We start from the raw sequence: 23,366 nt of genomic DNA on the forward strand, positions 1-23,366 counted from the left end.
TGTCGTCGTCGTCGTCTTCTTTGACAAATATTTATTTATGTGGATAAAAAATGAGTCCTCTGGAGCTCTTTGCTACCGTGACTTATAGAATTATCATTCTTCATCACCATCACATATATCCATCCAACACATCAGAGGTTAGGTAAAGTGTTGAAGCTTGAAAATGTATATACGATAAGATCTTGAGTCTTGTTTGTTAAAGAAGCCCTGATGAGGAAAGCAACACTACATTAACTGGTGGCAAATAGAAGAACCCATGAGTTTTCTCTTTATAGTAAACATGAGAAGATGAGATATGTCTGGATGGGTGGAAATTGTATGGAGACAAGTCAAGAGTGGCTGCTCCTTTATGTCATAATTTTATTAAGTGGGATCTGTTATAAGATATTATTGTAAGCCATTGTGCGTTGAGTTGTGGAATTTTAAAATGTTTTAACAAGAGATTAAGATGTAAGACATGATATTATTATAAAGCTAAATAAATTGAATAAATTAATTGAAAATTCCTTACGAATACATATAATATTTAATGTTTACTCGTATACCAACAACGAGATTATGGTCTGAAAATAAAATTACCGTTGTTGCGACACTGTAAACTGTCAAAAGTCACACATCTAAAACTCTACTTATGATGTGATTCCCAACGAATGAAAATTCTTACAAACGGTGCTCACATGTGCAAGTTCAGCAAGCAAGCAAGTGCCAATACACTTAAACTTTTTACTTACTCGGGTTTTGCATTTGTCGATTTTTCCAGTAGCTTTGTAACTTGAGAGCAAGTAATTTGACAGCTTCTATTAAAACCTTCAAAAACATAACACAAAATGGATTTACACAGGCAATGGCAGTAAATTGACAAACTGACAAGTTGTCACTCATATAATTGAGGCATGACGCATTAAGTATTCATTTTAAATGATTTTTAAACTTAAAATAATAGGTATAAGAAAAATTATGTTTAAACAAGTTCATGCTTCAAGTTCTAGAAAAAGAGCTACATTTTATTATGCTATCCCATTGAAATATTTAAGTTCTAACCTATGTACATTCAAAACAATGTAGCCTCATTTATTTTATTTTTAAGATCTCTACTCATCAAATGTTTACTGATTTTATCTGACACCCATGGCATTGAAAACATAACATAAACTAGGTTAGGCACTTGAAAATACATATAGGAACGATGTTCTCATTGCTATGTGTATTTTAAAATTCATAACACGCATTTCTATAATGTGATGTTGGATTCAACATCGAAATTCATGATTACTAATATAATTCGTAATCTAGACACACCTAAAGAAATTGTAGTTACACAGAGAAAAATGAAGAAAAGGTTGGATTTAAAAACAAAAATTATAAAAATGTTGACTGACGCAATTGCGGAATTCCCTAATGTAAGTAGTGACTTATTATCTGTCAGCTTTGGTTCTTAAGAACTATTATATTTCCTGAGCACTGATGGTTTGTGCATTGAACACCTCATGAATCAGTTAAAATTTCTTCCTTATGATAATTCAGCCATTAAACGATTGATTAAATCGTCATTTTGAGTCCATTGTAATAGATTTACACGACTGCGATTTCATTAGTAAGCTTAGTTTTCAAAAGCCGCATTTCTTTGAAGGTGGTATACTACACATGAGTAGATAATTAGTAGATCTAGTGTCAAGTGTGATGTAGTAGATCAAATGCTTTTTTGCTCGAGTAGATAGAATTTGTGTAGTTGTTGTACTAGATTTTTACTAATTGCATATTTACTAATTGACATCTGTCACATGCTTAAATATTAGATCTGTTTAAACATTTAGTCTGAAACACACCAGAATTGAAGGTTAATATATAAAACCGTAGTGGTGTAAATTGCTTGGGCAATTACAATTAATGCCATCACACTTGTGGGCTTGAACAAATAACAATAACAAATTATAGATTCTTCTTTCAGTTTTTATTACGTTCTAACCCTTTTTAATTAACTATTTATTAAGAAAACAAAGCAATTAATCATTAACTAGTTTATATTTATGATAATCATTTAAATGAAACTATGAACAACTTCCCACCTTAAAATAATCACATAAATTAAATCAAGGTTCACATGATCACTAGATAGAAAAAATATCAAGTTCTCAACTAAACTTAATCGCTTTGTTAACTTTTCTATTAATTTTAAAACAAAACACACCATCCCCATTAACCTTCAACATCACACTCAATTAAATGTCTCCCATCAACGCTAATCAATTTAAAGGTAACGCTAATTACGCAGAAATAAAAGTGAATAAGCACAAACATCGCATAGAAGTAGAGGTAGTTCAGGTAACTACTCACTTAATACTCCTATAAGTAAAATGAACAACAAATTACTTTGTACCCATTGGATGGTTGCATTGTAGATTATAGGTAGGTTTGTAGATAGAGATACACATACCCAACTACAAGCTATTGACCCATCACCTTCACTATGAGTAATTCTAGATATGTAATCCTTATTCTATAGGTAAGTGGCTAAGTAATGTGCAACAACAGGTGCGCCCCCATTGTCTATTGAACTGCAGTCAAATCGACTTATTGGTTGGTTTTTGTTGATTTCTTTTTTGTTTTGCAAAATATTTCTTCATTTACTTGCGCTACCAAAACAAACAAAAAAAAATCAATATTCACATATTGGAAAAAATAAACACAAAAAAAAATAATTTGTAATCGTTCATAAGCAGGTCATTGAAGTTTATTGCCTGAACGTGAAACGGTGGAATTACTGGCCTATTTGTTATGCAAACAAATTCGGCGTTTACACGTTATGCAGCAAAAATTGTTATGGTGGTGATAATTGGATATCGATGATCATCTGATTATTTACTGAACTTTCAATTTATAAAAAACCAATAAAAATGTCATCGAATTAGAGTGGTTTTAAAAATTAAAATTGCAAATTAGCTAGAAGATAAATGACATAAGCGCCAATAAAAGATTTGTTATCCAGCGCAAATAAGAGCTATCAAGAGATTATAATAAATTTAGTTAATTGACTTAAGATGGTTTTCTTTTTATTTAACTCTGTCATAAAACTGAACGGGTTTCTCGGATATGATAAGTTTTATTTATTTTAGGAGAATGCACTACTAGCCCTGTTCCATTGGAGGTGGTAGTTTACTTATGAGTAGATCTAGTACTAAAATTAACATACCTAAGATCTTCTACTCAAGGAGATAGGAATTTGTAGTGTTGTGTGTTGTGTTGTACTAGATTTCTACTCACAAGCAACCTACCACCTCTAAAAGAACAGGGCTACTTATGAGTAGAAATTTAGTGCTACGAACTACACATTCCTTTCAATTTGAGCAGAAGATCATGTGTAAAATGTAGTACTAGATCTATTCATCTTCTACTCATAAGAAGTAGAAGAAGCAGATCTTTGAAATCAATTGGTGAAATAAATAAATAAATAAATAAATATATTTGTCTACTTTAAAAGTGTAAATTGCATTGCGAACAAGGGACAGAAAAACTCATACAGAAAATCTCACTCTTGAGGGATTGGACTTTACAAATTTGAATCTGTCATTTTAATTAAATTAATACGTGCATTGCTCGGTTGATAAGTAAATAAACTGGGCATATAAACTTCAATGATATAAATGTTCGGGCGCCATTTTGTTAGCACTATCATTTTATACCTTATAACGTCTTATAAAGCAGACGTCATTTTTGACAACAGATAGCATGTGTCCGGAACGTACAACTTCTGCCTCTAGAACATCACTGTAACTGTACACCAGATTGTAATTTTTAATAACAGAACCAAAAGTCGAATAGGAAAAAAAATAACGCCTTTTTAAAAGTACAGAGTTTGACGTTGAGAGCTTAAAAGTCCTATTAAAATGGCTTTCCTTTGTCATTTCCGTTCCGTTTGTCTACTTATAAAACAAAACAGATATAATCGGTTATTCCTACAATTTTCACACCAAACGGTTACCTATATAGGATTTCGGCAACAAGATTACGAAATCTCGTTCAACTATTCACACCACACTAAAACTAGATTTCCGTTTACATTTGCTCTTTTCTTTCTACTAATAGAGCCTTTCTACAATAGAACCTAATCCAAAAAGCTTAAAATCCCAGGCATTTGTTATAAAAAGGGTATTATAATGATTCCCTGTGTTCAACCAGTTTTTTTGTTATAGAAACAAATCTTTCCTGTAAGTAAAATTTTTAAACGATTTTGTTTGATTTGATAACTTGTGCCTTCTCTGTTGGCTAAAGTCTTGCTCAACTATTATCATCTTGTAACTAGGTTTACTCCAAATTTAAACTGGAAAACATCCATTTTATTGTATCTGCCCTCCTAAACAACCATGTTTAGATAGTCCAACTCTAAAGGAAAGAAAAAAAAACGAGAGTTTTTGCAATAACAAAAACAAACACAAAAAATTGCATGAAACTCTTCAGGCAAGTTCTCATTAAAAATGATGGTGCATTCTTTTATTGGCATTAAAGTGAACGCGACGCGCAAAATGTCGTAATTCCTTGTAGTACCACCAACACAATCTCACTATATATTGCGCTTTAAAGTTATACAGAGCCAACTTTAAGATAAATTTCAATCAATCATTCCAGAGTCATTCACCTGCATACAGAAAAAATAAAAGGCAAAATACAAGCATCAATCTACGCGAAGCACTCGGAGCCAGAGTTGATGCAACAAAGCTCTCCTCTCTCATTCAGAGTTGCAATGATTCAACTTTTTTTAAGAAAAGACCAGTAGTAGGTAAGGTATAATACCTACGATGTTGTGCTTGCTGCTACTCATTTATTCTGCTCTGGCCTTTTGTTTGTTGCAACTATAAAGTCTGGTGTAGGCTCACGTAAACTACATCATCTTAGGTAATCATGCTACCACAAGATGCAATTTATGCAGTTTGCAAGAGGCCAACAAGATGTGCATTTATGGAGTCTAAACATGTTACACACACCGACCGACTACTGCTTGCTTGCAAACTCCTTGAGTATTTTCTTATAGTCACGGCCTGTTTGGGTTCGGGGGCTCTTTATGCGCTTGTTTTTGTATTATTTCTCTTTTTTTCGTGTTTGATGTGTGCATTATAGGCATTTTAATCGTCCTTCAGCCAGCAGCGGTCTTTATATGTGGATGGATAGTTCATTTCAATTTCAACTCAGGTGGATTATGGTCTGTAAATAAAATTGTTTGCAAGCAAACTTGGCAGCACATGCGAGAGTACAAATCCATCAATCAGAGGTCATTTGACAGTTCAAAGTGAAAACATTTGATTGATGGACGTCAATAGAGTTGCTTCAATAATGAATTTACATTACAACAAAAATAATGTGATTACTATTTCCAAAAAAGTTAATTCCGGAAACAGAAAATAATGCCAAGTATACATTGCAACATGTGTCTGAAAATTGAAAAAAAAAATATGCAAATGCATCCAGTAGTAATGCTATTATCCCAGGGCTCAACTCTATTGTTAAAAAGCCTCAAGCGATTTGCCTTCACTTGTGTGCAATTATTTTTGGTTGCCCTTATTTTTATAATGAGATACTTCTATGTATTTTTTGTATTACGAAAGCTCTCTCAACATTGTGGCATCATACCAAAATGGTCTTTCGCAAAATTCCAAACTTCCATATAATAGCCGCATGTAATCACATTTGATTGCAGCTCACAGCAGAGCGCACTTAGAATTCCAAATGAGTAGGTAGGTAGTATATGCCATAGCCCCAAATGAGGTGCGCAAATTGCATGCCACAACTCCAAATTTATTTGTTGCCAGTATATTTGTTTTATATGTTTGCAGTTAAATGTTTAAATGTGAAGTCACACTGCAGTGTAGTGATGACCTCTTTAAGATAATTTTATGTGAAAGTGTATAGACCAAAAAAAAAAAAAAAAACACTACACTAAATTCAAGTTTTCCTTTGTTTACCCTGTGACATATGCAAGTTCTGGTATGCAAGAAACCAACATCATGTTTCAAATAAATGTTTGTTTATTTGATGCACCAGGCACCACACTTGCATGCAACAATACAATTATACTTGCTCCTCTACTGTCATAACCCTGCGTAGGCTACCTGCAAGTTCTAAATTGCAGGTAGCCTACATGCAATTTTGTTTTCATTTTCACTCATATATTTAATGTTGTGTAAGCGCACAAGCAAACTTTGCTTGAAAATTCAAATTTTTGAACTATTTTGTCTGCAAGTAGCAAAAGTGGGAATGTGTTAGTTAAAACTTGCACGTATAACAGCCGGGTGCGCGGGGCTAGCATTCAAGTTCACATGGAAGTAGCAAAAGTGTGAATGTTTGAGCCAAAACTTGCAAAAATAATTTTATGCTATGCTACTTCCATGCAATTATAGAACTACTTGCTCTTGTCATAGCCTGTGTTCACACGTGCAAGTTCGGACAAGAAAGTTGTCAACATGCAATATTTTTTAAATTAATACATGTTTTTATTGTTAATAAGTGGCATAAGGCACTTGCAAGTCAACTTGCTTGGAGACTCAGATTTTCGAACGTATTTGTTTGATTTTGTAGAAGCTGGTATATAACTTGCTCGTATAATGGCTCCAAAATGTGCATGCAAGTTGTGAAGCAAATAGAAAAAGTGTGGGAATATGATGGTCAAAGAGCTAAAGCGTATTACGACTTGCTTGTTAAAATTTGCACGTGTGTTCGTGGGGCTAGGATTCAAGTTCACATGATTCACACTATTTCCATTTAACATGTAGGTGGCAGTACGAACGCTCTAGTACATTTTAAGATCTACTTAGCCTCTTCTTGAACGTGCGTTAAATTGAAAATCATTTGTAAAGTACTCTCGAGTAGTCAACCACCTCCAAACAAACGCTCGCCGTAACTGATTTAATCTTAATACTTAAAAAAAATCTATTACAATATTTGATACGTTCCCGAAATGACATTAATTTCTTTAAATTATTTTCGTATGACTATTTTTACTAATTTTTCATTTATTCTTATTTTTTTTTTCAGATATGATAGTGGTCACGATGGCTATCTTGACTTAACCGAATTGAAAGTAATGATGGAAAAGCTTGGTGCACCTCAAACTCATTTGGGACTCAAGGGAATGATCAGTGAAGTTGATGAAGATCATGATGGGAAAATTTCGTTCCGGGAATTTCTGCTAATCTATCGCAAAGCTCAAGCTGGTGAATTAGACAGTGATTCTGGTCTTAATCAGCTGGCCCGCTTGACCGAAATAAATGTCGAAGAAGTCGGAGTTGGTGGTGCGAAAAATTTCTTCGAAGCCAAAATTGAACAACAATTGAGAACGAACAAGTTCCATGATGAAATTCGACAGGAACAAGAAGAACGTCGAATGGAAGAGGAACAACGGGGTATGCGGCGAGCACAATTCCAACAAAGAGCCGCTATATTCCAACAGAATTAAATTCTATAAGAAATATCACAAAAAAAAAATACTAAGAAAAGATCGCACTAATATGAGTAAAGTTAAAAACATAATATAACAGTGGGGTCGTATAACTCATTTTTAAGATTATAACTATAAAATTATTAAAGTAAAATGACTGTTAACATGTATCGTAGATTTTTAAGACCATATAATTGAAATGTGTAGAGTTGCAATATTTGTATTTTACTTTTATTAATTTTTATATTTTTGTTTTGTTTAATGTTTTTTTAATTTTTTTAATTTGAGTTTGTTTTTAAATTTTTTAAAAATTTAAATAGCTGTCATAGTGCCATTGTTAGTTTGATCATTCGAGCCGGATAAAGTTTAAAATTACAGTTTCAGTGTTGAAACAAAAATAATAATTATAATGAGTAATACAATGAATTTGGTCGGTATCAGTATATATTATACATTAATCAAGAGAAACAAGCACCTTATCTACATTTACATTATTCGAATCACCACCTTTAAGATAAGAAATGTTTTCAGATTTAAGTTTGTAACTTTTTTATTTTTGTTTAATTTTTATTTTTTGTTTTTGTAATTTTGTTTAATTAGGTTATTTTATGTATATAATTGAACAATTTTAATATATTATTCAAGTAAATAAAGAAAACGTATTGTATATAAAATATAGTGTGGTTTTTATTTTTGAAAATATGAAGAATGCTTGCAATAAATTGTCATATATATTACAAATGGCGATTTTAAGATGATAACCAGGATCGGACCCACATCATGTGTTGCGAAAAATAAAGCACTTAGAATCAAGATGATGCTCTTCTTAAATTTATTTTCTTAAAATAATAAGATTTCTTTTAAAAATAAATGGGGTCCGTTTCAGATCTGTTTAAATTAAAGTGAACATCATTTCATTTTTAATAAGAATTTACTTCTAATAAACTTAAAGTGAATCCCCATTTGTAACCACGTTAAAACCATTAAATTTTGCATTTGAGCAGCCACATTGTGTTTTTTTATAGGTACAATAGTTTGAATCGTATTCTGTCCAATAAAATTCCTGGGACTTATTGGATTAAATTTTGGAGAATAATCATGCGGGAAATATCATGCGATTCAGCAATAGAAAAATGTTTATTAATAATAATGAATTTCTATAGAAAAAAAATTGTTGCGTATACGCCATAGTGAAAACTTCGCTCAAGTTTTCTCTTTACCTACCATAGAATGAAATCAGCTTATAGACCATTCAAAGACTTTTCAAATGATTTTATTGGTGATAAAATATATTAAAAATGGTTCACCTTCCAGTATGATCTTCAAACACATTTGAAGGGTCCAGGAGAAAAACGGCACATGTCCACTTTTTGTCAAAAATAAACTAATGATGACGATGAGGTCTTCTAGATTTAGTGAGCACTATCTGATGGCATCCTTACTTTTATAAAAAAAAATTAAGCCTTGCTGAAAAAATAAATAAATTATGTAGTACTAAGTTGTATGGAAAACAAAATTTTAAAAGGCGTTTTTCTCGAAATGAGTTGGAATGGATTTGTGCTTGTGGATTTCTCCTGGACTCTTTATTTGAAATCAGAATATAATAATATTTTGTTATTGTATTTCTTCCATAAGCTCAATGAAAAAACCCATTTGTTTTTTAATTTATTTACCAATATATTTCAAGATTTAATCGTCATCTTCAGGGCTTAAAATATCTATACAATTCCATTGCAAGTTTAATTTTAATTATTGTTGTTCAAATTTTTGAATTTTATTTTCAACAAAATTAACAGAATGTTCATTATATTTCACATTTTCTATTAAAGAAGAAAAATTTTTACTAGTACCTACAACCTTCGGGAAATTTTTTACATTAATTTGTATATTGATTAATAATAATACTAGAACCCAATTTCTTATTTTTTTACAAATTGTATATGCCTTATAGTTAATAAAAATCACCAACTTGCTATGGTGAAATTTATTGCACTTTCGTTTAATAATAATAATAATCATCACATTTGTATAATGTTAATTTTACTTAATTAACGAAGTTCCAATTTATTCACTCCCCATTATATTAAAAGTTGCCATTAAATATCAAAAAATATGTCAAATCTCATACGAATTTTAAAATTTCGTTTTAAATGGCATCTTTAAAAAAAATCGAGTGTGAATAAGTTGGGCCTTAAGTAAAAATTTATCACACTCCTAAAATCGAATCTCTTAATTTTAAATTCTTTTTATTTGTACGAAATTTGTGGCTTAAGCATTAACAGTATAAATTGCCGAAACTTTAAAAGCGCCATCTATTGAAAAAGAATTCAAAGCACTCCATGAATTAGTTTCAAAATTATATAATTCAACAATCACATTGTTATCGATAGCTTTTGCATAAATCACAATATTATTTTCAAAAATTGTCGTTTTTATATTATCACAACAATCATGTGTCAGTGCTGCTAATACATTCCATGTATCATTGGAAAGATTGTAACGTTTAAAAGTTTTTTCCAAACTTCCTCCAATTAAGTATAAAAATCCCTCAACTGCAACTAACCCAAAATCACTTATAAAATCTTTTTCAATAGTATTTGATGTCCATTTGTTTGATAAAACGTCATAAGTGTTCAAATGACCGCTATAAAAATCAAGTATATATAAAATTCCATTATGAGCAGCGATTTCACTTTTTTGTGTTATTTGAAACGGTGATTTGACAGTATTCCACTGAGTTGTAGCAAAGTTATATAGTTCTATAGAAGCTTCAAAATGATCTTTATCGGAACCACCAAAAACACATAAATTCCCTTGAAGATGTGCTAATTTAGGGAAACATCGACTATATTTCATTGGAGACAAATCACTCCACTTAAATGTATCAAGATCTAAACATTCAACACTATTTGATATACATTTTTCATTACTGTCTATTCCTCCAACCACAATCAATTTCTGATCGATAACAATTGTTGAACATTTGTTCTTCTTTTTCGATAGAAGAATCAATTTTTCTACTGACCAAGACTTAACTTCCCGATTATAGCTTTGAATTCTAATTTCATCTGTTTTAGAAATTTCTACAATTTGAAGCTTATTGATGGGTGTCGTTTTTAGTGAGTTTTGGTCTTCTACAACTTGGGAACAACTTGGTTGATCGATCGAAAGAGATTCCGACTCTTTCGATAAGCGATAACCATATCGAGATTTATGGTTTTTCGAAATAAATTCACAACAAACTTCAGCTAAAGTTTTTATATCTAGAAAACATGCAGCTCGCAAATATCTTTCAACCGAGTCAAGAGTCAATTCTATTGAACCCGAATACATGAAATCGATTATTGGTTTTAGTATCGAAGATTCGATGTCTTTTAGTTCCAATACGTTTCCTCTTACAGTGTCTTGGCCATCACCGTTAAATGCTTTCATAAAAAATTGACTGAATGAACAAAGAACAATTCGATGAGCTTGAATAATTACGCAGTTTTTTCCCCTTCCGATGTTCATTATAGTGTCACAGTGTTCATTCTTTTCATATAAATTCAGTATGTTATCGAATAAAATCGTTTCGTGTTGCGTACAGTTAAACATGGTTTTTTCGATGTTTTCTTGAGATGAATTTTGGGCAGACATAGTACCTATACCGATAAATTCAAAAAACGTATTTATTTATCAAATAGATTCTCGCAAGGTTATCGCATAGTGTTATCGATAACTTACCTTCCTCTTGATAAAAGATTTTTTTTTTGATAAAAATCTTGTTAAGTTTTTTCTGTTTTCATCGGTTCCTCATTGTCATTAGTATATTAATTTGATAAGATTAAATCGCTTTTGTTTCAAGGTTATTATCGATTGTTTATCGAACTATCAAAAAATGATTATCGAATACTAAGTAGATAGCTTAATGTTGTCGATGCTACCATACAAAACTTTTGTTTATAACTTCTTTTTATACATTTTAAAAAACAATTTTTACAAATCAAAAACACACAAATGATGAGATCATTGGTCAATTATTTTATATCACATTGGCTTTATTGCATTTTGTTTTTACTTCATATATGATTTTATTATACATCAAGTAAACTTCTTTGGATGTTATCGAACAAAATTAAAAATATAAGCACGTAGTCGTTTTGTCGTTGTGACAAATATTTATCTTATAAAAAAGCGCAATTAAAATATTTACAAAGCTTTAGCTCTTTCTACACCCCTAATAGACTGCATTCAGACCTATGTAGCTAGAACTAAAATGTGCAATCTGATACAATCGCATTTATAAACAAAGGGTTGGGGTTTTTAGCTCAAACTCTCATATCTTCTCATTTGTTAATATGTATACAATACTCTCTGTTTTTACTCTATTGCTACTCTCTATTTTTTAGTGACGAAAACAAATTGTAGATTATTTCAAATATGATTCACTCAATAAAATGTAAAAAACTGTTCAACTGAGGACTTATCTTTCATTAATCTTTATTAAATATTGATTATGAGAAATTCATTTGTACCATTTGTCTTTGAATGGTCCAAAAATTATAATTTCATTCTGTGGTAAGTATAAGAAAACTTGAATGAAATGCTTTCTATGGCGTATACGTAACATTTTGTTAAATTGACAAAATTATACGATAAATAAATATTTTCATATTAATTGAAACATCATGAACTTTGTTGATTATTACTACAAGAATTTCATTGGATAAAATATGAGTTTTGTCAAAGGAAAAATTATCATAAGCCAGATTGCTAGACTAGCTGTTCATAAATGGAATATAAAAAAGGAGATTCAAAATACAACTTTAACTTTGTCTTATATACCATTGGTTTTCTTAGTCTTTTTATGTAGGTTGCCTTGTTTAAGAAAGATTTTGATCTCTGAAGTTTTCCCGACACGACGCGACACAACGCGAGCGACACGATGCACAGTGGGGCAGAATAGGTCGATTTGTCATTTTAATTACTTCTACTAAAAATAAAACATCTTTTGTCACTTTAATTGGTTTTGTCTTCTTGAATTTTATGAACGTGATACAACGCGAAACAATGCGACATAACGCGACACAACGCGACACGACGCGACACGACGCGACACGACGCGACACGACGCGACACAACGCGACACGACGCGACACAATGCGACATGACGCGACACAATGCGACATAACGCGACACAACGCGACACAAAACGACACAACGCGACACAATGCGACATAACGCGACACAACGCGACACAAAACGACACAACGCGAAACAATGCGACATAAAGCGACACAACGCGACACAAAGCGACACAACGCGACACAACGCGACATAATGCGACACAACGCGACATAAAGCGACACAACGCGACACAGCGCGACACCACGTGACACAACGCGACATAAGAAATTGATTTTATGGCTTGATTATGGAATACCAACCAAGTCAATCGTTTAAATTTCTAGATCTTCCTTTCATCTTGCCTCGCATTGCTCAATTATTCGAATTCGAAGCGAATATTTCCATTTCGCCGCTATATTGGAAATTTTCAATTCGAATTCCATAATTTAGCAATACGAAGAGAGTCGAAAGGAAGATATCGACTTGATATTCCATAATCAGTGGCCCGATACCTGGATATTAATAATAAAAATTCCTGATATTTGAAATTATGTATGAATTGTTCAGATTTTGCATACATTGTTGGATCATGTATGTTGCATTTAAAAAATCCCCAATATCTTACATGCGTGTAATTGAATAAAAAACAATTTTTTTGAGCTTTTTTTTTAAATTACATTTAATTTAAATTAAAAGTAGTACAAAACAAAATACAAATATTTACAAATAGAAACACCATTTACAGTGTCAGCACAGAATGTTTACACCGCAACATATCCCCTTTCAAAGCAAAATGTCTCTTACACACCCCACACTCGTGTGGTTTCAATTTCAAATGTATCGCTTTTATATGCTGTTGTAATCCACAATTTCTCTTAAATGCCTTCTCGCACAATTGACATTTATGCTTGCGAACATTCGAATGTGTTATACGATGTTGTGCCAATAGTTTTGAATTCTTAAATTCCTTCGGACATTCCTTACAAAAATACTTCAAAGAATACTGAAAATGTCGATGAATTCGTAATTTAGCAAATTTAGTTATTGGTCGATTACATGTTCGACAAAATGCTAGCACCTGATCTGCTGACGGTTGAAGTTTGCACTTTTCTTCAATATAATGCAACCGAAAGTCATCTACCGATTTGAAAGTCTTATTGCAACCAAGGCAAAGAAGATTGAAAATTTCATTCGAAGAAGGTTTTTGAGGAACTTTTGTTTTTGAAACAATCTTTGTGACTTTATTGATCTTTTTCGATTTATTTGAGTTTTTTAACTTCTTGCAACGAGAAGCATGATTTCGATAGATTCTCCAATGGCTAAAAGTGTCTTTGGAACACCAACGGCATTTAAAAGTTTTCTGACACGAATTCATCTTCGACAGACAAACAAAATTCCGATGGTTTTTCAATGCCATTTGACTGATAAAGAACTTTAAACAACAGGGACACTCTCGGCCACGTTTCCTCCTCTTCCCTATTAACTTAGAGTGAGTTTTGTTTTTATGCTTGATGAGATCATGTATGTTGGAAAAGCAACTCGAACAGGTGGGACAAATTATGGATTTGGCATCAACTTTCTCTTGAATGACTTGTTCCGGGGAATCATTCGATGGAGGAATGGGAATTGAAGGGGAATCATTATTTGGAGGCAATGTGACCATTGGAAAATGAGTTTTAGCAACATGATGACTCAAACCTTCAGCAGAGAAGAACTGCGACTGGCACATGCAACAAGGATGCAATTGAAAAGCCGATGCCGTCTTAACAATACTTTCATTTAGCACAACAATATTTGGCTTTTTAACATTCGCCTCGACTTTTGGACGTGGCAACAAATCGCTCACCGATGTCACCATCAGTTTTCCTCCCGAAGATGCCGATGAGTTGTGTGAAAATTGTAAATCATTGCCAATTATAGTAGACTCTGAATTGTTGGAGAATTTCGGTTTGGCTGTGATTAAAGTGTCTGGTGGAAGACTACTAGCCACCACATCATGGTCATCTTTGTCTTCCATCTTTTCAGTCTTATAAACATTTGTGAGATTAATAGATTCCTTGCATTCAATTGGCATAGCATAATTATGTTCATGGACCAAATTAATCGAATCAAGTTTTGAAGAAATCAAAGATTTAGGTGTAAATAGTCCCGGATTAACTATATCCCCAATTTCATTGCCATTTTCATCATCTGGAATATCGATAAATGGATCATCGAGATTAATGATTTCCATAATGTCACAATTGTTGATAATGTCTTGGGTATTGAGCATGGGAAAGTCACAGAAAGAGAACTTTTGTTCGCAATCTTGTTCTTCTTCGAGTTCATCGCTAAGGAAACTATCAAAGTGTTCGGCAACTTCTTGTTTAACATTTACAACTGGTTCTTGTTTTATTTTTAATTGTCTTTCAGGTGGTTTAATGAATTTCTCACTCCGAATTGTTCCATGGAGGTGCTTTTGAGTATTCAGAACTGTGTCAACAAACTCTGAGAAGCTATTAAGTCGCTTTAAACAACCTGAACACATGTCTTTTGGTAAATTATCATCCAATTGGATGTTGAGAGTGGGAAAACATTTTTGAATCATGCCGAAGATTTCGAAGTTTGTTGCAAAAGTCGCAACTGGACGGCAACAGATTCCACAGAGGCGACAGTTACTTTCAGGGATCTAAACATGAACTAAGTTACAACTACTAACTAAAAGAGAACAAGAGAAAACCTACCTTCAAGTCTTTTTCGTGATTTTGAAGTGTTAGACATGGTGGCAATTGTTCATCAGATTGATCATTCCATGTAGTACTTTTTATTGTAGGAATTGCAGTCTTTTTTAAGGTTTTTCTAGAATTAACATTACGAAAATCATCAATGGCAAAATGTCGACTACATATTGCACTCCATTTGGATGGTTTCCAATCGGGTTCACGATTGGCAAATTCAATCCATTTTTCGAGGAGATCTTTTCGACTGTGTGGGAATCTTTTAAAGAGCAATTTATAAGCGATTGTACTTAAGGAAAAAGTTATTTTTTTAACTTACTTGTGAAATGAAATATTTTCTGAATGTTTGTATTTATCTTGGCAATTGGAAATTACGCAAAATGAGGGCATTTTTGTTTTTTAATAAAAATTAAAAACAAAACCCACTGATTCAAGAATTTTTGTTTTTGTTTACAAACTTTTTGGTTGACATTTCGCGAGATCTGTCAGCTGTCATAATAGAAATAGGTTTGTTCAGTGAGGTAGTTCTTTTCTATCCCGAAAATTCAAAGCATTAAAGGCTTGGCCACACCGGAGGGTACGCGGTAGAGGTACAGGTAACGGTACGGGTATTTGTATGGAAAAAATTCCAAACTGACACATCAACGTTCGGGTGTGGAATTTTTTTAATACAAATATCGTTGCCGCTACCCGTACCGCTACCGCGTACCCTCCGGTGTGGCCAAGCCTTAAGGCTTGGCCACACCGGAGGGTATGCGGTATAGCGGTAACGATATTTGTACTAAAAAAATTCCACACCTGAACGTTGATGTGTCAGTTTGGAATTGTTTTCATACAAGTACCCTCACCGCTACCCGTACCGCTACCGCATACCCTCCAATGTGGCCAAGCCTTTAAGGCTTGGCCACACCGGAGGGTATGCGGTAGCGGTACGGGTAGAGGTAACGGTACTTGTATGAAAAAAATTCCAAACTGACATATCAACGTTCAGATGTGGAATTTTTTTCATACAAATATCGTTACCGCTACCCGTACCTCTACCGCATACCCTCCGGTGTGGCCAAGCCTTTAGGGTGGTATTCATTCATAATGCAAAGCAAAACTCAGTAGTCTGGTTGAAAACACAAACAAAATACTAGGGGCATTCACGATTCGATGGAAATGGTCTTGTATCGTGGCAAAAGTGCAAAAGTGTAATATTTTCTTAAACTTAAACAGCCAAATATAAAGATTACAATTTTTTTTAACGTTTGCTTTTCCCTAATCCTGTTGCAAAAATAAAATACAATAGGGTTATTGCAAAAGTGCAAAGGTGTAGAATCTTACAACACTACAACAACAAAATATATGGACCAAAATTTTACACAAAAGTCTTGCAATTTAGCTATACCCTAACGGCTCGCGTACACCAAATCCGTCATCGGCCGAATTATAGTCGGGCGTTGTCGGCCGAACTCGGCCGATAGAACCAAGCACATATAAAGAAAAGAGAGTGCGTACACCACTGAAAGTGACATCGTCCGTTGACGTACGTTGACGCCCGATAGTAACCGATCAACCGGCATAATCCGAACTTGTTTGGATTTTTCGTCCGTTGTCGGGTTGATTTATACATAGATATTGCTAAAAGCCTTTTCTTTGCAAAAATTGGCGGTATGAATTTTCAAAAATATAAATTTCTTCAAAATATTCCATTGAAAACAATTATTATATGCACTTCAAGTTTCATAAAGTCAGAATACAGACCGGCAGCGAGGTAATAGACCAGAAGCAGTGTATGCAGACGATCGTCCGAGAAAGTCGTCCTAGTAGTTCCGACCCGATGTCGGCCGATAATTCGGTTTTTAGGATTGGCCACACCGGAGGGTACGCGGTAGCGGTACGGGTAGCGGCAACGATATTTGTATTAAAAAAATTCCACACCCGAACGTTGATGTGTCAGTTTGGAATTTTTTCCATACAAATACCCGTACCGTTACCTGTACCTCTACCGCGTACCCTCTGGTGTGGCCAAGCCTTTAGTGTACGCGAACGGTAACCCTATTGCAACTTTGCAACATAAAAATACAATAGTGTAAAGTTGTTTTTGACAGATGGCAATGGCAGAGCTCTTCGTCACATCGCCCTTAATATACAGTTTATCTCCCGACTAACAATTTTGCTTCTGAAAAGCTTTACAGATGTAACTGTTGCTTCTGTAATCTTTATACCACCAACATTGTTAGCTGGGCTCAATTATGTCAAAACAACAAAATGTTCGAGCATGATTATTCAATTTCAAAACCAAAACAAATACAAAACTTGGTAATTTCGGTAAAGCTTCTATAAGTTCCTTAGTCGAAGTTTTCCTCGGTTAAGTGTTTAAACAATTTATTAGAAGTTGTTAAAAATTTCGAACTTCTATAAGCAATTAAATTTTGAAGCAAGTTCTAATCTATGCCTACGTTCTATAGCTCTCGCATCGAAAAATTTCTCGCATGAAACACGCAAATCGGAACAAAAATAATGTGAATCGACACAAAAATCATTTTCTCACATTCGATTGTTTCTATAAACAAAATTTTCTCGCCTTGAAACATTTCTGAATCAAAATGCTTGACAGACTGGAAAAATGTGAATAAAACTGTGTCTGTAAGAAAATTATCGAGATAATTTCTCGATTGAACTGCTAAAATTACCCACAAGCAAAAAGGATGCGAGAAAGTAAGATATTTGAAAAAAATTTGATAATCTTGCATTAAATGTGAGATGTTACTTCTGAAAAAGTGTTCACTGTAATTTATTTTTGTGTCACTTAAATTTTTAACATAAAAAAAAGAATTTTAAAGAAAAAAAAAAATTACATGCCCTAACTGTGACTTGAACTCGGTACCCTCCACTAGCTGACCGACTGCTCTACCTTCGGACTACCGAGCTTTGGGATATTTATTGTAAAACTATGTCTATATGACCTTTAATGGCCAAAGGTACAAATATTTTCCCTTTTTTTTGACAGTTTCCAATAATTCCAATGGAATAAAAAATTTTAAGGGTTGCTTCTCACATCGAGATACAGAGACAGGTTATTTTTCCAAATAGAGAAACGTACGGAATTTTTGTTTCAAAATTTTTCGATGCGAGAAGTTCTCAACTAAGTTACAGAACGTAGGCACTATTTACAGAAGCTGTTGTGCAAATTAGGCAACGCACATAGGGGTATTTAGTCAATTTAGGCGGACAAAACACGAAATTTTAAACTGATACAAACGAAAAAAATCAATATCCTACTAAAAGTAGATAACTTGCTTAGCATTTTCTTATAGTTTTAAAATTGATTATCACTTCAGGTGACTAACAGCAGCGGTCTAGAGTTCAAAGTTTTCAGCCCAAAGATAAAATTAATTTTTTTTTTGTAATTTAGCGACTGTGCTTAAGTACTATTTTTTTGAAGTGGATGTAGAAAAAAGTTTTTATGGAATATTGATAAGGAGATACGAAACTGTCTACTAGATGTTGTATCTAAATGTTGTATTACTTTATAAATAAAAAAGTGATATGTTGAATCTTAATATAAATTAATCGTAAAAAAAGTAAATTTCTGTGTTGGTAACGAGATAACTTTACCTGAATCCTTATGATTTCTCCTAGATTTTAAGACCTTTATCTTGTCGATACCATTAACAGAACTCCATTTATAAACGTTTTAACAAACCATTGGGATCCATTCTTGACACTTTTTTGTTTGATCAAAAAGTGGTTTAAGCCTGGTACGCTGCTCGCGCTAAATTTTAGCTGAGATAAAATTCCCATACAAGTTATCGATAACTTGTATGGGATCGATTGTATCTTGGCTAAAAATTTTCGATAATTTGTATGGGAGCTAAAATTTAGCGCGAGCAGCGTACCAGGCTTTAGGAAGAAAAATGTTTTCATTGAAATCAACACTTAAAGCACTTTATTCCAGCACTAAATACAAGCTTTTACCTTGTTGATGAAGATAAACCCGAAAAATAATTTTGTCCGCGTAAAATTGGTAAATACCCCTATGTGCAACGCAACGTTCAAAAATATTTTAATAATTTTTTTTAATAAAAAATAAAAACATATGCTGGCAACGCTGCTCTAAATGTACCTATCCGTTTTGATAGATGTCGCCCAAAACGAATAGCAGAAAGTAATCAGCTGTTTTTTTTTCGCTGAGTTTTTTTTTTGACATTTCACAACATGTCATAATTTTGCAGAGTACCGAAAAAAATCCAAAATCACAAATTCTCCAAAGAAAACACTTGTACGCGTTGTTTTACTACGCTTTGTTGATTTGGTGATATCCCCTATTTTATATAATTGTGGGTGGTGTGGTCTGAGAGGAATGACAAAAAGGTCAATCAAGGTCCTTTGAGAAAAGAAAAAAAAAACCCTTTACAATTCTTGAAATTTATTCAAGTAATATTCAAAACTCCGTCGCACAATAATTAACCATGTCTGTTATCAGAAATTCGAAATTACCAATTTTGTTCTCAAGATTGACTACAAATTTGGGAACATTTACCCGCCTACAGTCGATGAACTCTGCTAAAATAGATAAGTAAATAAACTTGCTGAATCATTTTTGTTTATCTTTTCTTTTTTGTTGTTGTTGAATTAATTCAAAATTTAAAAAAATTTCTATTCAGCCAGTATGACCTTGTGGTTGTGGGTGGGGGCATTGTTGGTGTGGCATCAGCACGTGAGATACTTTTGCGAAACCCTCATTTGAAAATCGCTGTGTTAGAAAAGGAAAGAAAATTAGCATTCCATCAGAGTGGTCACAATAGTGGGGTGATTCATGCCGGTATTTACTATAAACCGGGCTCACTCAAGGCTAAATTATGCGTTGAAGGGTTAAAGTTGTCTTACAAATACTTGGACGAACGAAATATACCCTACAAAAAGGTTGGCAAGCTTATAGTTGCTACTGACCAGGAAGAAGTCGGTCGATTGCATGATTTGCATGAACGTGGAATCAAAAACGAAGTACCTGACCTGCAAATGATTGATGGTTCAAAGATTCCTGAAATTGAACCTTATTGCAAGGGTGTCAAGGCTCTGTGGTCGCCACAGACGGGAATAGTTGATTGGGCATTGGTTACAGAATATTATGCCACTGATTTTAAACAAGCTGGAGGAAAAGTCTTCCTCAACTTTAAAGTTAATAAATTCAATGAGACACCAACTAATGCCGAATATCCGGTGACAATTCAGGGAACTATGGCTCACCAGCGTATTCAGACACGATATGTTCTGACCTGTGGTGGTCTACAGTCGGATATTCTGGCTGGATTGACGGGTTGTTCGAAAGACCCCAAAATCGTGCCATTCCGAGGGGAATATCTCCTATTGACACCGGAGAAATGTCACATGGTTAAGGGGAATATATACCCGGTGCCGAATCCGAAACTGCCTTTCCTTGGAGTTCATTTTACACCTCGAATGGATGGCAGTGTTTGGCTGGGACCAAATGCTGTGCTAGCTTTTAAACGAGAAGGATACAAGTAAGTCTACTAAAAGGTTGGGATCAAAAATTCTGCTTCTTAAAATTCTGTTTATGTTTTTCTGTTTTACAAAATTCTGCAAAAAAATAATTTCAATTTTTGCAGAGTTCTGTAAAACCATATTCTCGCAAAATGTTCTAAAATTTGAATTTGAAAATATTAAAAAACGGTTTTTAGAGCTCGCGCACACTACAGACTTTCTATCGGCCGACAGTTTAGCCGGTCTCTTAATCATATTCTCGCAAAATGTTCTGAAATTTGAATTTGAAAATATTAAAAAACGGTTTTTAGAGCCCGCGCACACTACAGACTTTCTATCGGCCGACAGTTTAGCCGGTCTCTTAATCAGTATGAAAATGTATGAAAGCGCGCAAACTACAACGATTAAGTAACGGCCGATTAAAAAGTTGGTTTGATCGAAAAAAAAGTTTGTTTTGCTACACAATTGCCTTCAAACTAAAATATTTCCTAACAAACCGACTACTTAGTCGGCTGCCTGTGCGCACACTAGGAAACCAACCCCACTAAACTATCAAGTGTGATCAATGTGAATGCTGTATCATTATATTAAGATAATAAGTCTTAAATAAATCAAATATAATTTTATTTCTTGGCTCAGAACCCAATTTCTTATAACAAACATTAAAATATATATCCATAAAAATAGGTGTGGAATGATAAATCTATATAATATCAACTTTAAAAACTGCTTGCAGCACCATTTGTACGTTAGATGATTAATTTATTGACCCTTTTAAGAAATGTTGGTAGAAGCGTCATTTTTCTTGGGACAACTTTTATTAATGTAAAAAAAACAACATAATATCAATATGAAATGAAATATTTTATAAAAACTACAACTGTGTGCAGAATCATTTTTTCTTTGGACTCGTGGAATCAACCAGCAACAAAAGCAAGTCGGCACAGTGACGCCGATATACATTTATACCAAATGTTGAACGGTGTCACTGTGCCGATTAGATTTTGTTGCTGGTTGTTAATTAATTCCACGGCTCCAAAAGAAATGATGCTCGCTTTTTGTTGTTTTATAAAATAATTCACTTCCTTATTTTAGTTTTTAAGATTTTAGTTATATATAATTTAAGAAGTTAAGTTTAATAGGAGCTCGAACTCGACTGCTTGATTGGAATAATTTTGTTTGTAAGAGATGTACAAATTTAAAAAGAATATTGTGTATAAGTGGTGTTAAGAAAAGAAATACTAAAAAATAATTGTATTTAATTTGTTTTTAAGTCATTTGAATATCAGTTTTTGAGTTTTGGACATGTCCAGGCACGCTGTTTTTGAGTATATTAGATGCAACAAAAAATAAATGGAAACTTTTCTATCCGAAATATATATATTCCTAGATGCGTGCCTACTATTTTAATTGGTAAATGCAAAAAAAACTTTAATTAAATGTTATTTTGAAAAAAAAGAGGATTTTGAAAAACAGAATTTTCGTTAAAAAAAAACAGAATTTTGAAGTTAGAATTTTGACCCGCTTCCTCTACTAAGTAATCATTTTGGAACATGTTTCAATTTTATCTTTCAGGTGGGGTGACATCAATCCTTTCGAACTTGCTGATGCTCTGAGATATCCCGGTTTCATTAAGATGGCAATGAAGAACATCACATTTGGACTATGTGAGATTTCAAAATCTGCATTCATCCCATTGCAAGTGAAGGATTTACAAAAATACATACCCAATATAAACGAATATGATATTTCGAGAGGACCAGCTGGTGTTCGAGCTCAAGCACTCGATATCGAAGGCAATTTGGTAGATGATTTTGTATTTGACAAAGGCACGGGAAGTGGAGCTTTGTCTCAGAATGTATTGCATTGTAGGAATGCTCCATCGCCAGGAGCAACTAGTTCCTTAGCTATTGCCAAAATGGTAGCTGATAAAATTGAAAAAGAATTTAATATACGAGCATGAAGATGAAATATGAATAATTAATTTTTTGCAACGACTTGCAGAGCAAGATTTATGATTTTTTTTTTGTAAAATGTTTTTAATTTTATTGAAATTGTTGTTTTTATTAACTAAATGAATCGCTTAATTACTTAAAAAAATTTCTTGTTTCATCTTATGGATTTGTACCAAATAATGTCTAGGTGAAGTGGATGGAATTCTTAATTTGCGACTGGCAAAAATTGATATAAGGTAAATTTTAGGAGCTGCCAAATGCAGGTGAGAAGAGACAGATTCAGCCCTTAGTAATTTTTATATTGACCAACAAAATGTTAATGAAAGAACATGTTACGCATACGTCCCAGTGTCCCTTTAATTTTTAATTATATGAAAAAATGATAATTTTTCTATCGTTGATCAAGCAATGAGACTTGTTGAAATAAGTTGACCATTCAAAACAACCTTATGAGATCATATAGTTGGTGATTCTTAATTTAAAATATGAAATGATAACATTTCGCAGAAATAATTTCTTTTGTTCGCATGGAAAAATGTAAGAGCGTTAAATTGGGACATGATTATATATTTTAGCACACATCATAGGTGGAACTTTTACAAAGAAACACAAAATAAATTGCAATCTGGTTTCTAGGTTTTAAATATAGAGAAGAAAAAACAGAAAAATCTC

The 23,366-nt window shown here is 33.2% G+C and overlaps 4 protein-coding genes across 4 annotated transcripts in view; 2 read left to right on the top strand and 2 right to left on the bottom strand.

Moving 5' to 3' along the window:
• The window catches only part of LOC129909118 (EF-hand domain-containing protein D2 homolog), a 33,017-nt gene extending 25,533 nt beyond the window's left edge, over nt 1–7,484 (top strand). The window contains exon 2 of the mRNA XM_055986118.1: nt 7,024–7,484. Coding sequence (XP_055842093.1) covers nt 7,024–7,444 — 421 coding nt within the window. The 3' untranslated portion in view covers nt 7,445–7,484. The remainder of the gene's footprint in view (nt 1–7,023) is intronic.
• A 2,201-nt stretch (nt 7,485–9,685) lies between these two features.
• Nucleotides 9,686–11,680, bottom strand: LOC129906410 (kelch-like protein 3). The gene is made up of 2 exons (XM_055982172.1): nt 11,150–11,680; nt 9,686–11,067 (listed from the first exon to the last, which is right to left on the bottom strand). The coding sequence occupies exon 2, from the start codon at nt 11,060–11,062 to the stop codon at nt 9,695–9,697; it is 1,368 nt and encodes a 455-aa protein (XP_055838147.1). The 5' UTR covers nt 11,063–11,067; nt 11,150–11,680; the 3' UTR covers nt 9,686–9,694.
• Nucleotides 11,681–13,169: 1,489 nt separating this feature from the next.
• LOC129906954 (zinc finger protein 473) lies at nt 13,170–15,713 on the bottom strand. The gene is made up of 3 exons (XM_055982951.1): nt 15,569–15,713; nt 15,256–15,508; nt 13,170–15,200 (listed from the first exon to the last, which is right to left on the bottom strand). Exons 1-3 carry the CDS (start codon nt 15,637–15,639, stop codon nt 13,272–13,274), a joined length of 2,253 nt encoding a protein of 750 aa, XP_055838926.1. The 5' UTR covers nt 15,640–15,713; the 3' UTR covers nt 13,170–13,271.
• A 3,739-nt stretch (nt 15,714–19,452) lies between these two features.
• On the top strand, nt 19,453–22,820 carry LOC129906421 (L-2-hydroxyglutarate dehydrogenase, mitochondrial). The gene is made up of 3 exons (XM_055982196.1): nt 19,453–19,813; nt 19,902–20,759; nt 22,315–22,820. Exons 1-3 carry the CDS (start codon nt 19,707–19,709, stop codon nt 22,700–22,702), a joined length of 1,353 nt encoding a protein of 450 aa, XP_055838171.1. The 5' UTR covers nt 19,453–19,706; the 3' UTR covers nt 22,703–22,820.
• The last annotated feature ends 546 nt before the right edge of the window (nt 22,821–23,366 follow it).

Source organism: Episyrphus balteatus, chromosome 1 (genome assembly GCF_945859705.1).
Source record: "Episyrphus balteatus chromosome 1, idEpiBalt1.1, whole genome shotgun sequence".
NCBI lineage: Eukaryota > Metazoa > Arthropoda > Insecta > Diptera > Syrphidae > Episyrphus > Episyrphus balteatus.

Bases quoted from the DNA above. Each gene is read 5' to 3' on its own strand.
- LOC129906410 (XM_055982172.1), bottom strand. From the start codon at position 11,062: ATGTCTGCCCAAAATTCATCTCAAGAAAACATCGAAAAAACCATGTTT.
- LOC129906954 (XM_055982951.1), bottom strand. From the start codon at position 15,639: ATGCCCTCATTTTGCGTAATTTCCAATTGCCAAGATAAATACAAACAT. The intron at 15,509-15,568 runs GTAAGTTAAAAA...GCTCTTTAAAAG, and splicing joins GAAAATATTTCATTTCACAA to ATTCCCACACAGTCGAAAAG. The intron at 15,201-15,255 runs GTAGGTTTTCTC...GTTCATGTTTAG, and splicing joins ATCACGAAAAAGACTTGAAG to ATCCCTGAAAGTAACTGTCG.
- LOC129906421 (XM_055982196.1), top strand. From the start codon at position 19,707: ATGTCTGTTATCAGAAATTCGAAATTACCAATTTTGTTCTCAAGATTG. The intron at 19,814-19,901 runs GTAAATAAACTT...ATTTCTATTCAG, and splicing joins AACTCTGCTAAAATAGATAA to CCAGTATGACCTTGTGGTTG. The intron at 20,760-22,314 runs GTAAGTCTACTA...TTTATCTTTCAG, and splicing joins TTTAAACGAGAAGGATACAA to GTGGGGTGACATCAATCCTT.